A 14,713-nucleotide genomic window follows, 5' to 3' on the forward strand; every position below is an offset into this window, starting at 1 on the left:
CACCTTCCTTCAGGTGTAGGAATTCCAGTCATTTCTCACTTTTGAAACAGTAGTCAAACGTTTTACTTGAAAGTGTTCCTTTAGGTTTAGGAGTTAGGATTGAGCATGAATATCGAGTGGGCCAAAGAGGTTCATTTGGATTTAGACTTGTTGATGTTTTTGGAGTAAATCCGAAATAGCTTCAACTTACAACTTCAGCACCACTTTCATTACTTCAAGGTACAATTGCTTCAACTTGGGAGCAAGTTTTATACTTTTTATTCTGTTTCGGTCAGAGAGAACTTTTCTTGCCATCTGCCTACTTTTGGCCTTCGCAGGTATATCTGTGCAAGTATCTCCTGTAAATCATGGATAATTCGGTAGCTTATCTAAGTGGGCCGAGGTCCGTGTACGACCTAATCCCGTAACTACCTACACCACTGCATTCCTCAATGGTTATGATTTCATTCCAACAAATTGAAGACGATTAAAATCAAATTATTCAAACGATGCGCGATGAGATGATCATAAAAAATATCTAATTATTTATAATAATAATCAATCTTCCTATAAATACATACTCGTAGCTAACTAACTAAACCGGAAAAATGTGTACCTACTGATGAATTTAATCACTTTATGGGTTTGTTGGTACCTATATTGGTGTGTAAATTAATGACAAAGCAATATTATATTATTGTCTACAACTTTGAGAAGCACCTTAGTCGTAATAGGTAGCTATTATAGATAAGAGAAAAATAGAAAGTAAACATATGATAATAAAAATACCTAGCCAGCCTAGTTAGCTTAGTTGGTAGTGCGTCTGCCTTGTAAGCGGTAGGCCACGGGTTCGATTCCCGCCCGGGGCGGATTTTATCCTGATGGGATAATGTTCGTTCTCGGAACAGCTGGCTTTCTCCTATACTGTCTTCCTTCTCTCTTCGATTTCGGGACGATAAGACCATAGCAGTTACAGTTCCCTCTGTCAAACCTCTATAACCCGTTGAAATATTCTAATCTAACTTGAGTAAACCATCATATAGGTTAATGATTTTGTCTTGGAACACCGATGGATCACTAAAGCAACGTTGCGAGTTTTTGGTATCTGTATGGGTGACCTTCTGGGCAATCGTCGAGACCATTTTGAAAATATCAGTTCTGTTACTAAATTCCCTCTATCCCTTCTGTTTTTCATTGCTGATCCAATCTGATCATTCTAGACATTAACTAACAATCCATTTCAGTTGACAGGGGCCGGCAACGGGATTGGCAGAGAGTTGGCCAAGCAGTTTGTTCAACATAAAGTCACTCTGGTGTGTTGGGACATTGATGAGAAGGGAAACAATGAGACCAAGCAGATGCTCGAGGAGCAAGGATACAAGAACATTCACACCTACAAGTAAGTCACTTTAAGATGGTTTCTATTTGAATGGCTAAAGTAGACTACACATCAGACGGACCGCGTCCGTCGGACCAAATATGAAACACCTATCTCTAGAGACGAATCAGAACAGACTGATGGTAGTGATGGTCCGGCGGACGGGGTCCGTGTAATGTGTAGTCCTTCCAAATTTTGTTTTGGTCCGCTGGACCACGGCGGACCAGACCAATTTGGTCCGGTCCGTCTTGAACCCACGCCCTCCTGTTTGCCAGGTGAGTGCTTTGACCACAATGCTACCAACGACCGGGATGATTATTTGCTATAATACCTAATACTTTGTACTCATATGTACCCAATGGCATCCACTAGGTATGCCAGGCTATGTACCTCATACTCTGCTGCGATCTTCAGAATGTACCTATGGGTGACTGCGAGATTGACCTAGAAATGAGACCGAGGTACGTAAACTACAAGAGAAACAGACGAAGTATAGTAAGCGTGGACCTCGCGGTCTTTTCGCCCTCTTTCCAACGATATAGATAACTCAGAAAGTCAATTTTTGGACTTAGTCCGCTCTGCCTTTTACCCATTCATTTTGTATTCTCAGCTTGTATTCTCAGCTAAATTTGATCCCGCGCCCTCCTGTTTGCCAGGTGAGTGCTTTGACCACCATGCTACCGAAGCTCGGGACAAGGATGATTATTATCTATAATACAACCCAATACTTTGTACTCATTATGTACCCAATGGCATCCACTAGGTATGCCAGGCTATGTACCTCATACTCTGCGATCTTCAGAATACCTAGGTGACTGCGAGATTGACCTAGAAATGAGACCGAGGTACGTAAACTACAAGAGAAACAGACGAAGTATAGTAAGCGTGGACCTCGCGGTGATATGAGAGGGAGAAATCTTTCTCTTCTTCTTCTTCTTCTTCTTCTTCTCCTTTTCCCATGTTCAGATGGGGTCGGCGTTTGTCGTCGGCCTCTCAACCAGCTTTAGAGTGATCGCTTTGAGGCCAACTGGTTTTGGCTAAAACAAAATTTTCCGAGTGGGATGCCCTTCGCCGCATTATCTCGCCTGACCTAGCGCAACGCGAAATATGTTAGTATCGATTTGCGTCCCCTACAGACTTGGCAAACAAAGTAACGTGACTTTTTCAGGATTTTTACGCATTTTTTGCTTTCTATTTTTGACGAATTTTCACAATTGACCCGGAATAGTGTGATTTGTGGCTTTCTTTTGTAGTTTTTCTGTTATGGTTGTTTTGTAGTTTACGTGTGAGTCTTTCCATTCAGCTCGGTTTTGAGTTTGCTGTCGGGTCAGTCCCTTTCCACGCAGATTTTGTTTAGGTATTTTGTTGCGGCTGCAACATCTTAAGAAAATAGTTCCGTTATTCAGAGCTCTTGCTCCATTAGGAGTTCCGATGGGCTACACTGAGAAAAAAACTAGGGTGCCGGAAGCCCAATCGGGTGACTGGGTTCCGGCACTCTAATATTGAACTCTATATCGGGAAACTCGACACTATAATATAGCATTCCAAAAACCTAAATATCAGATGGGGTCGGCGTTTGTTGTCGGCCTCTCAACCAGCTTTAGAGTGATCGCTTTGAGGCCAACTGGTTTTGGCTAAAACAAAATTTTCCGAGTGGGAAGCATTCCAAAAACCTAAATCAGGGGAAGTAACCCAATAATAGAGTTATACCACCCTAAAGTTCACCATTTTTTTCCTCAATGTATCATTGTCATTATCAGTTCCATTATTCCTCTAATCCCCTTGTTATTTCATTGTAGATTTGAATGCTGACAGCCACTTATCAGAGGGGGATCGACAGCCATGGCACCCAGCGCAGAACACGTCACAGCAACTCAAGTCCTGAACTGATCTACTCTCTGTTTATAGTCCCTCAGCCAGACAACAGACTAATCCCTCAGCCAGACTCGAGGGAGAAGAGGAAGAAATCTTTCTAATGTACAAAAAAAAAACATCTTATTTAAGTAGGTAGGTAGGTACCTACTTAGCTAGAGGTAGGGAAAGGTACGTAGGTAGGTATAATAGGTACATAGCTAGAATCTGCATTTCTTTATACAGTCCCTCAGCCAGACTCGAGGAAGAAATCTTTCTAATGTACACACAAAAAAAAACATCTTATTTAAGTAGGTAGGTACCTACTTAGCTAGAGGTAGGGAAAGGTACGTAGGTAGGTATAATAGGTACATAGCTAGAATCTGCATTTCTTTATACCATAGAAACGACATTCTTCTTTTTCTTCTTCCTCGCCTTTTCCCGTGTTCAAACAGGGTCAGCATTTTTCGTCGGGCTCTCAATCAGCCCAAGGGTGATTCTTTGGCCTGACATTTGGTTTTGGCTATAAAAAATTACGAGTGGAACCCAACCATTGCTTTTTCTTTGCAAGGGAAATTTCAGGCTCCTAACTGTTTCAAGTGCCCCAGCCAGACCAAGTTGGTCTACTCCCTGTTTCAATTAAAGTTCTCCAGCCAGACTACGTACTTTTACATAGAGATAACATTATTATGTATAGGTACTTAATGGAAATCCAATCAATCAAAAAGAGAGAACTAATAAATTAATTACCTATGTTTTTAAAAATGCAATGTCTAGGTAGGTATAGGTATAGGCACTATAAATAAAATATATTTTCGTGTCAAAAATTAATGATAGCAAATTTGTTAAATTGAAATCACTCTAATCAGTTTGTCAGTATTCTGATCCGCTGGTTATCTTAAGCTTTTGTAAAGAGGTTCGATAGAGGGAACTGTAACTGCTAAGGTCTTATCGTCCCGAAATCGAAGAGAGAAGGAAGACAGAAAAGAGGTCCCAGAACGAACCTTATCCGTTCAGGATGAAATCCACCCAGGGCGGGAATCGAACCGCGGCCTAGCGCTTACAAGGCAGACGTGCTACCAACCAAGCTAACTAGTCTGGCAAAGAATCCGTGTTTTGGAGAAAAAAATTTCCGTAGAGAGGAAGGTAACCAGTGCTTTCCTAGTTTGCATGAAGAACATACACCACTGGTTTCATGGGTTATTTTGATATTTGTTAGCCCTGTACCTACGTCACTGATGTGTATTACCCTCGTATACTTACCATGTACAATTTTATGTTCATCTGGAGGACGTGCATGGTGGATAATTAGATTTTTGTGTTAAAACTTTGACCAATTAATTTGTCATGTCAATGCGTAGGTATTGTAAATTTTTGTAGCAGGTAACACCTAACCTACTAACTGATATCTCGTCTTCGTGATGAGAGATGGTCCAAATTTCAGCAATAAAAGACGGTAAGATAAATTAAAGCTAAAGCTAGCCAGCCTAGTTAGCTTAGTTGGTAGCGCGTCTGCCTTGTAAGCGCTAGGCCGCGGGTTCGATTCCCGCCCGGGGCGGATTTTATCCTGATGGGATAATGTTCGTTCTCGGAACGGCTGGCTTTCTCCTATCCTGTCTTCCTTCTCTCTCCGATTTCGGGACGATAAGACCCTAGAGTTACAGTTCCCTCTGTCAAACCTCTTAAAAAAAAAAAAAAAAAAAAAAAAAAAAAAGAATCTTGTCCGTATTTAGGAAACCATATAGGTGGGCATGTGGGTTAAGGTTTCGTTAGTGCCGTGGGATGAGGTTTTCAAAAGGGGAAGTTGTAAAATAAACCTGATCAGCTGATCACTCTTAGCAGTTTGTCAGTATTCTGATCCGCTGGTTATCTTAAGCTTTTGTGAAGAGGTTCGATAGAGGGAACTGTAACTGCTAAAGTCTTATCGTCCCGAAATCGAAGAGAGAAGGAAGACAGGAAAGAGGTCCCAGAACGAACCTTATCCGTTCAGGATGAAATCCACCCAGGGCGGGAATCGAAACCGCGGCCTAGCGCTTACAAGGCAGACGTGCTACCAACCAAGCTAACTAGGCTGGCAAAGAATCCGTGTTTTGGAGAAGAAAATCTCCGTATCTCCGGATTACCTACATATTTTTTACATAATTTTTACACGAATGAACAATATAGTAATTTTTTGGTAGGTGTACCTCTAGTAGGTATTTGAAGCATGGGTCATTTCATTTGTTGCAATAGAGTACCTAGTTACCTACCTACCTAATGAAATCCGAGTAGGTACCTATAGTGTACTCTAATGTATGAATTTATCTAATAAATGATTAATTAAATAAAAACGAAGGTTAAATTCAGGTTTTTATTTTGATTAATTCAGAATTTACTGTGTTCGTAAATACCACAAAAAATCTCAAGGCTAAATCCTGTCAAATTTTGTCAATGAACTTTCGTTGCAGATACCTCTCTAAAATTTGCAATAAATTTCAGAAGTTATAATGTCATTTTTTTGCTGCAATTTTTTTAAGGTATCGGAGAATCAATTTGGTAAAAAAAAAAAATGTTTTGAATGTTTTGATACTAAAACTAAAAATCTGGTGTGAACATCACACGACTTTCTATTACACTTGCGGAATACGTATTTGAAAAAATAAATAAAATGAAAATTTTTCTAAGTCCCGAGCCTGAGCCGCCTACGGCGGCCGATTTTTGGTCGAAAATATCCTATCTTAAAATACTCCTCGTGTAATGAGGGATCATTAAAAAGTGTCCAAAAATTGAACTTTTTTTTGAAAATTTTTCCAAGTCCAAAATCGACCGCCTACGGCGGTGCTGCAATTTTTTTAAGGTATCGGAGAATCAATTTGGTAAAAAAAAATGTTTTGATACTAAAACTAAAAATGATTTTGGGTTACGTAAATATATGTTTTACATAAATATACAATATACGTAAAACATAACACGTAAACGTACTCACCCAAAATCATTTTTAGTGTTTTAATTGTTTTACCAAGTGTGTGTACCAACAAATAAGTTAATACAAACTTATTCCTTTGATTGTTTTGATCTTTTTTTTTACCTCAATGTTTACTTTCACATTTTCCTTTTACATAATATTATCCTTGCAGGTCTTGATGGCCAACTACTTTTTTGCGTTTCTCAATGTTTACTTTCACATTTTCCTTTTACATAATATTATCCTTGCAGGTCTTGATGGCCAACTACTTTTTTGCGTTTTTTTCTTCTTCTTTATTATTATTTTTGTTATGGCTAGTTATGGATAGGTGTTCTTTATTACAAAATACGTAGGTTGAGTGTATTTACTTTATTGTTGAGACTTTTTTCTCCAAGTGGTCGTATTTTAGGTACATGCTTATTTTTACGTCCTATCAAAGAATTTTGGTGGATAGGTACCTATATAGGTATTAATCCATTGTTTTCTGTTTACCATCCACCTCATTGGTGTAGTCATTAGTGGTTAGCTCGGAGGATTTGGGATCTGGAGGTTATTGGTTCGAGACCAAGACAGTCAAGTTATTCAGCTAAATGTAAAGGAACAACATTTCGTAGATTCGTTTAAGCTACCCATCTTTGGGACTGTTTGCCCACAGCTTCTGTGGGCAAATTCAGGGTGACTTTTTACTTTCCTTATCCTACAGGAAGGAAAGTATTGTTGTATTTGTGTATAGAGTCAAGCGAACTAGGTTAACATGTAGGTACATACCAAAAAAAAAAAAAAAAAAAAAAAAAAAATTGGGGGTATCACAGTATCCATCTTTGGGACTGTTTGCCCACAGCTTCTGTGGGCAAATTCAGGGTGGACTTTTTACTTTCCTTATCCTACAGGAAGGAAAGTATTGTTGTATTTGTGTATAGAGTCAAGCGAACTAGGTAATCGTTCATTCATGCTTAACACAGTTAACATGTAGGTACATATCAAAATAAAATTAAAAAAAAAATATTTATTATCGCTCGTCTCTTCGACTTGTAATGCCGCCACTGGTCGCTCTCGATTGTCCTCATGAGGCTGAGTGCACCCCGAATTCCAAGCATAGAGCCGAAAAAAACCTCGGTCCCGCCGGGAATCGAACCCGGACCTCCTGCGTGCAAGCCTAGTGTGATACCCACTCGGCCACGGAGGTTGCTTGTAGGTACATATTTTCGTTATCTTTCTATGTATGTAAAAGCTTGTATAAGTGCATGAGCAATGCCTTCAGGTTTATTGAAAAAAAAACAAAACAAACATAAAACATTTCCATTTCCAGGCTGGATGTCAGTAATCGAGAAGAGGTCCTACGAGTGGCTGACAAAGTGAGGAAAGAAGTAGGAGAAGTTACCATCCTAGTAAACAACGCTGGTATCATGCCATGCAAACCACTCAATGAGCAAAAACCAGATGTCATCCGCAAGACTTTTGATGTCAATGTACTGGCTCATTTCTGGGTAAGTTACCATAGTGGTTAGCGTGGTGGACTTTGGATCCGGAGGTTGGTGGTTCGGATCCCGACCAAGTCGAAATTTCGCACAGTGTATTTCGAAGTAATCTTCTTCTTCTCCGCCTTTTCCCGTGTACAGACGGGGTCGGCGTTTTTCGTCAGCCTCTCAATCAGCCCTATCAGGGTGATTGCTTTGAGCTGACATTTGGTTTTGATTTCTGAGTAAGTAACCTCAGTGGTTAACGTGGTGGAGTTTGGATCCGAAAGTTAGTGGTTTGCATCCAGACCAAGTCAGAATTTAGTACATTTTGACGTCAATGTATAGGTACTGGCTCATTTCTGGGTAAGTAACCTGAGTGGTTAGCGTGGTGGGCTTTGGATCTGGAGGTTAGTGGTTCGAATCCAGACCAAGTCAAAATTTATAACATTTCTACGTTATTGCCCTGGCTCATTTCTCGGTTAGTCACCTCCCAGACATTCTTTAGGTAAATGAACCCACCTTAACCACAACTACATCGACTGTCACTCGGTCTGACAGAAAACGAGACAAAATTTTAATTACCTACCCTACGAATGTTCCAAGCTTAGAAAGTAAATTCATTATTTGAGGAAGCAATCAGTACCTACAATATATACGAGTGTATTGAGATACACCTATTAGGTAGGTAGATAAAATACCTACATATTTAGGTAGATAGATAGGTAGATAGAGATATCTAAGAGAAATACACCTAGGTAGATAGGTTACACTTAAATCCAAAGTGAATAGAATCAAAAGCAGACGATGGGGCTTGGTTCATGATTGGTTTACCATTGGGCCTAATACACTTTGTACAGTTCAATCGTAATATTATGCTCATCCATTTTTGGACATTTTTCATATACATTTTTTGGACATTTTTCGTATATGTAGGTAGGTACCTACGTTTTTTGAGTTTTTTGACATTTTTCATGCACATATTTTGACGATCTTCTGGGCTTACACAGCCCAAAGTGCCTTGCATCGTGATGCTTTAATAACTTTAAGTTTAGGTGATGGACTACTTTATTAATCAGGGAATTACCTATTTTTCTATTTACTATTTGTCTTTGTGAATTTGATTGGCTCTGTTATATCAACGGTACAATCATTTGCATTTCAAGTACACCTTATCACCGCACCGGTCCATTTCTTCTCTTATCTTTGATTAATCCCTTTCTCCTTTGAAATTCACATATTACCTATACTCCCAACTTACACAACATTAACCCATATAAAACATCTACTTAACCTTGTTATCGTCACCAAAATTATCAATACCGGCAGGTTATACATTGTATGTCTTTCACAATCACAATTTTTTCAATGATTTATTTATCACCTTTTTTACCGATAATTTTTTGTACTCAATCATTGGGACGGTCGTGGTAAGTAGTGACCATTGACCAGCAGGTTAGGTTGACCTTAACATGAAAGTTGACTGACCCATGAGGGAATCAAGGCGGTTGACCTTATCATTATTCTTATGGATATCATGTCGTAATCCATACTGTAACCTGGTAAAGGTACGTGATGATTGAACCAAGTAAGGTTTGAGTTTGAGTTTTTTTTTCACGATTTTTTTTTTTTTTTTTTTTTTTTTTTCCAAAAATTTTTTTTTTTCTTTTTTTTTTTTCCTCCCCAGTTTTTTTTTTTTTTTTTTTTTTTTTTTTTTCACGAAAAATTTGCATTTGCATTTATTTTTTTACCTACACAGTTTTTTTGTTTATTTTTTGGGCGATAACTCTCGAATGATTGATGGTCTGATTTTGATGAAATTTGAAACCTATGTGAGTTTGAATTTGAAAAATTTTCATTGAAGAGTTAACGCAACTTTCGACAGGCCATGAATCGTTCTCCAGGGAACCAATATAATTATTATGTTTTCGATCATGTTCTTCAATTGAAGACATTATGACACAATATGTACTACTCAGTACTACCGTGGGATTAAATTGCTTTCAACTCAATGCCCAATATGCAGGAATGCAGGTGGAACTACCTTATTCATGAACTCATAACTACTCATAAAAACATAAGAAACATGCAAAATATGTACGATTACACACAATTATGACTGATGGTAAACAGGTACCTATACAATTTCCCCTCAGCTCAGTCCAACTTATTGGGAGACAATATACCTACGTATAGCTATGTGAATTTCAACAATTTCATCAATATATTACATGACTGGTTTGGATTTTACATGAATTCTGAATGGCCTGGGAAGATCGGTCTTACACAATTGCTGACATGCAAGCTCTTGTATTATCGACGTTATTGTAATAAATGCAATTGACCGACTTGGGAAATAACTAAGATTATCTGCAGTACTCTCAAGGGAGTAATTCATGGGGTAATCCAACTCATAAACCTGGATAAAAACATTAATCAAAAGAAAATGGAATACCTAATGTTAATGCAGATGTAACATGAATTTACTATGTAGGTACATATTAAGTTATGTATGTCCATTTTGATGATTGTTTTAAATTCATCACATACCTACCTACATAATATGGGCGTAATAATCGTAAACCCAGATAAAATATTAGGATTACCTAATCCAACTCATAAACCTGGATTAAAAAAAAAAAAAATAATAATAAAAATAAAATGGAATCTAAAATATATACAGCCCCTTGTGTAACTGACTCACTGACTGACTGACTCACTCACTCATACTAATTCTAACCCACTTCTAGATGATCCCAAGCAAGCCATGGGATTATCCTCAAATAATCGTTCTCGGAACGGCTGGATTTCTCCTATCCTGTCTTCCTTCTTTCTTCCCTTTCGGGACGAGGAGACCTCAGCGGTTACAGTTCAATCTATCAAACATAAAAAAAAACCCCTAGGGTGAACTGGGTTGCGGAAATTATTATGCATGATGTAATAAAAATAATTGATGATGAAATGAATTGATGGTCATTGCTCATTAGTGCAACGAAGTACGTAAGGAATGCTAAATATGACAAAATGCATGTGAAAATTGATAAGCTCTCTGAATAGGCTTGCCAAACGTCCCGAATTAACAATTCTCATGATTTTCAATTTTTTATTTTACACAAAGATAATAAAATATAAAAAAATATAGCGAAATTATTTTTTAATTTTGACAAGTAGTTTTCGATTTTTTGAGCCCTGAAAAAACCAATCTATTTTTTAATTCTTCGTTTTCTTTTAATCTGTTCTTTCAATAAAAGTTTAAATTAAGTTTGTGTACATTTTCTTTCAAGGAGAAAGAATTCATTTTATTTGGGTAAGTTGTATGGAATGCGCAAAGTGCAGTAAACCAACATTCCTTTTACATTAGAGTGAACCAACTCAGAAATACATTCACAACCTTGACTTAGAGACCTATGTAATGATCTTACTTAAATCCTAATAGATCTTATAATAGGTACATAAATCTAGTTACCTACACCTACATTCTCTCATTCCTTTTATATTAGAGTGAACCCACTCAGAAATACATTCACAACCTTGACTTAGAGACCTAGGTATGTAATGATCTTACTTAAATCCTAATAGATCTTATAATAGGTACATAAATCTAGTTACCTACACCTACATTCTCTCTGTTCCATGAAACAGTAGGTATCTCTCTATTGAGTTCATTACAACTCCGGTTATACCTACTTAGATCTACAAATAGGCAATTATTTACACAGAGTACCTATAGATACTTCACCACTTACTCGGGTGTTGAGAACTGATGGCATGAGATAATCAATCGCAACCTTTCATCGTCTTGCTAAAATGCAGTCTTGCAGAAATCTCGTAGAGTTACTCTGACGGTTGGTTGCGGTTTCTGATGAAAATATACATATTTGGATTCAAAATATAGGTAATTGGAAAATATAATTTGATTCAAAAGGTTGGAAGTTATGACCAAAATTGCAATAAAGATCCCCTAATTGGTAAAATTCCCTCAATCTGTGTGGTTTGGGGAATCTCAGATTCAAAAGGTATTAAAATAGGGCCGAAACTCCAAATTTGGGCTGACATTTGGTTTTGGCTACAAAATTTTTACGAGTGGATTTAAAGGGAAATTTCAGGCTGGTATTCTCCCTGTTTCAAGTCCCCCAGCCAGACTAAGCTGGTCTATTCCTTGTTTAACGCGTTATGGATGTTATTATCATTAGATTCATTAGTATACCCTTAGATCCATAGAGATAGCGCTTATTGGCATTAACATAGCGCTATGTCTTGCATAGATCAGCATCTACGTTCGTGTCTTTGTCATGTCCTTGTTTCAACCATTTGGTACAGAGCTCACTGACGCATGTCATTTACCAGATTACCAAATATTCACCTATACTTAAAACTTACCAAACACCAACGCTTAACAATAAATCGTAGTCACTGGGTCTGTGGTGCAGCAGTAGAAATTATTATTATGTTAAGGCTGTCGTTTCCTAATCCCTTTTATGACGCGTCCGTTTTAGTTTAGGACTATTGCACTGCAGCGGGAGGTAGATAGAATCTTGGAATCATTATTTATTAGTGAGTCAGGTGCCTTTTTAGACTGGAGCGACCGAAAGTTTGCATTGAATAACAAACTGTCCTTTGCCAGCGGCCTCGGCACATTGGCCGCACCAAATCCCGGATCACTGAAGTCAAGCAACGCTGCGCGTGGTTGATATCCGGATGGGTGGCTTCCTGGGCACCGGTTACATGCTACTGAAGTCCAAACTCAGGATTTGTGAGGTTAATTTGAGGCTGTTAGTTTGTTTTCCAAATGGAGAGTTCAAATTCCCGTCACTAAAGACAAAAGACAAAGTATCTTCTAAAATTACGTGACGTAAAACACCTATCAAACCTGTCAGGCGTAAAATACCTACATGGACAGCATTGAGCAGAAAAGAACCATCCATGAGGCAGTTCTCTTTATGGAAGGTTCTTTTCTGCTGAATGCTGTCCACATATCAAACAAGCAAAACATATTTTAAGTAAGTTTAGTATGAATGCATCCGTACTCGTATACCTAGGTATTATAGGTACCTAAGTGCTTACTCGTATTACCTAAATTAGGCACCTAGGTACTCTAGAACTCTAGATTGGTAGGTAGGTGTATTAAAATCAGTGAATTGTGTCAAATCTATTTTAGAATATACCTACCGAGTACTTACGCAGGTCTAACGCAGGATATGTTGATTGACTGAAGATATGGCTTGGTATTATTATCTCGGGCAAGATTTCGGCTATGAAGTAAGAGAGGTAATTTGTTTGGTTTGGTAATTATGTCAAAAAACTGACAGAGGTACTTACCGAACAACATAATTAGTCACCAGCATACCAAATACACGATTTGTAACTAGGTTTAGGTACAAACCAATAAGGGAAAGTGTTTCCCTCTCCTAAAGATCCTAGGACTAGAACCTTAATGAAACCTTCCCTATGTAAATATCTTGTAAGCTGATAAATGGCTATCATTATCTCCTACTCAGCCTCTACTTACTTACAAAATAGACAGATGAGATCATTTGAGAAGAGATTAGTTCATGTTGACAGACTTAGAATATTGTGGATGGTAGCTATTAAATAATAATGGTAGCTATCAACTTACTAGCTGGAGATCTAAATTGGTTGAAGAATGAACACTATTTATCTTTTAAATTTTCTCTGAGATCTTATAGATCTCTAACTGTTGAGTAACTCACCAGGTAAAAGGGATTCATTTTTTTTTTTTCAGCACGTGACCTGAAAAAGGCCGCAGGGAATTTTTGCATGTACCTCAAGCTTGTCAAGAATTAATGTTTGAGCTACCTAATTCTTAGATCCTCTTCTACACATTTCTTTTTCTCCACATTGAAGCGCTGCTGAGCAATAAAAGGAGCGAAATAAAGTAGAGCGCCGCAGGCGAAATTTTCGAAAAAAATTGATCTACAACCTTTCAAAATAATAATAAAAATCCTCTTAACACATTTTTTCCTTGACTTTTTCTTAAAAATCGAAATGAGCTTGCGGGCCGCACGAAAGGAGCTGGCGGGCCGCAGTTTGTGCACAGCTGTTCTACAATGTACATTAGTTGTTACCACGGAAACTAGATGCTAGTTACCTTGGAGATAGCGCGTGGTGCTTCTGCTTTGTAGGCACTAGGTGACTAGATGGATTCTCACGTCGATTGACCATCGATCGACGAGGTGAAGGGGTGCTTTTATGTTGTCAAGGGAGTGTACGGTTTCAGTCAATGTCGATCGACTAGGTCGATTATAACACACCTTTAGGCCGCCGTATAATGACATCTATTTTCTCTTCATTTCAGACTTCTCCCCTACAAGTTCATTCAGCAAGTCAAAGATTTCATCGACACTGGTCTAGACCCTGATGATTAATTTAACGCGACGCGTCAACGCACTGATACGTCATTCCGCCAACGCAATGAGTCATTGCGTCAGTCAGGTGCGTCTATGCGTCATATCGAGCAGAATCAAAGCAAAGCACGTGACATGAGTAGCTTTGTCGCAACAGATTGTACCTGAAAGCAAGATGAACTTTGTGATCTGGATTGGTATTGTTATCCCTAAAATGAAGAGGTGTAGGTATATGCAAAATAAAACAACCCGTTTAAATTTGACTTTTGGATTAAACAATCTGATAAAGGAGACTCACTTTGTGGACACGGCCATAAAAGAACCTTCTCAGAACCTTACAAAACATTTTAATGTAGACGAGGAAATGATGTGCCTCAGAAGTCATAAAAATTTTAGGGTTGGGCTTATTACCATTATGTGTTTGGAAAATGCTTGAACAAAAATCGAACAAGAGCAAGTAATACTTACACCCCTGTGCTGTCTCCTAGAGAACGTTGCCATATAAAACTCATTTCTACATTAGGACGCCTTTATTCCAGTAGATTCCGTGGTGAGAGTGACTAGTGAGATCGTCTAGGCGTCTAGTGAACTTTAGGGGCAACAAAGTGTTGTTATAAAAGAAGAAACGGATTTTCCTAGTCTTTATTGCCTTGTCGCATCTCCTTAGAGCGGGGTTTACCAGAATTGAAATCAATAATAGGATTGAGCTGAACCTAATACCCAGTTCAATCCAGAATTG

At 38.2% G+C, this 14,713-nt stretch overlaps 1 protein-coding gene across 1 annotated transcript; it reads left to right on the top strand.

Annotated features, from left to right (window-relative positions):
* Nucleotides 1-105: 105 nt before the first annotated feature.
* LOC103509147 (epidermal retinol dehydrogenase 2-like) lies at nt 106-14,336 on the top strand. Its single transcript, XM_008473737.2, has 5 exons — nt 106-129; nt 1,224-1,378; nt 7,462-7,639; nt 10,894-10,916; nt 13,926-14,336. Exons 1-5 carry the CDS (start codon nt 106-108, stop codon nt 13,993-13,995), a joined length of 450 nt encoding a protein of 149 aa, XP_008471959.1. The 3' UTR covers nt 13,996-14,336.
* The last annotated feature ends 377 nt before the right edge of the window (nt 14,337-14,713 follow it).

Source organism: Diaphorina citri, unplaced genomic scaffold (assembly GCF_000475195.1).
Source record: "Diaphorina citri unplaced genomic scaffold, Diaci psyllid genome assembly version 1.1 scaffold470, whole genome shotgun sequence".
NCBI classification, from domain to species: domain Eukaryota; kingdom Metazoa; phylum Arthropoda; class Insecta; order Hemiptera; family Psyllidae; genus Diaphorina; species Diaphorina citri.

Excerpts from the sequence above, each read along its gene's own strand:
- LOC103509147 (XM_008473737.2), top strand. The coding sequence starts at position 106 with ATGAATATCGAGTGGGCCAAAGAG. Across the intron at positions 7,640-10,893 it reads ATGTACTGGCTCATTTCTGG|GAGAAAGAATTCATTTTATT; the intron begins GTAAGTTACCAT and ends TTTTCTTTCAAG. Across the intron at positions 10,917-13,925 it reads AAAGAATTCATTTTATTTGG|ACTTCTCCCCTACAAGTTCA; the intron begins GTAAGTTGTATG and ends TCTTCATTTCAG.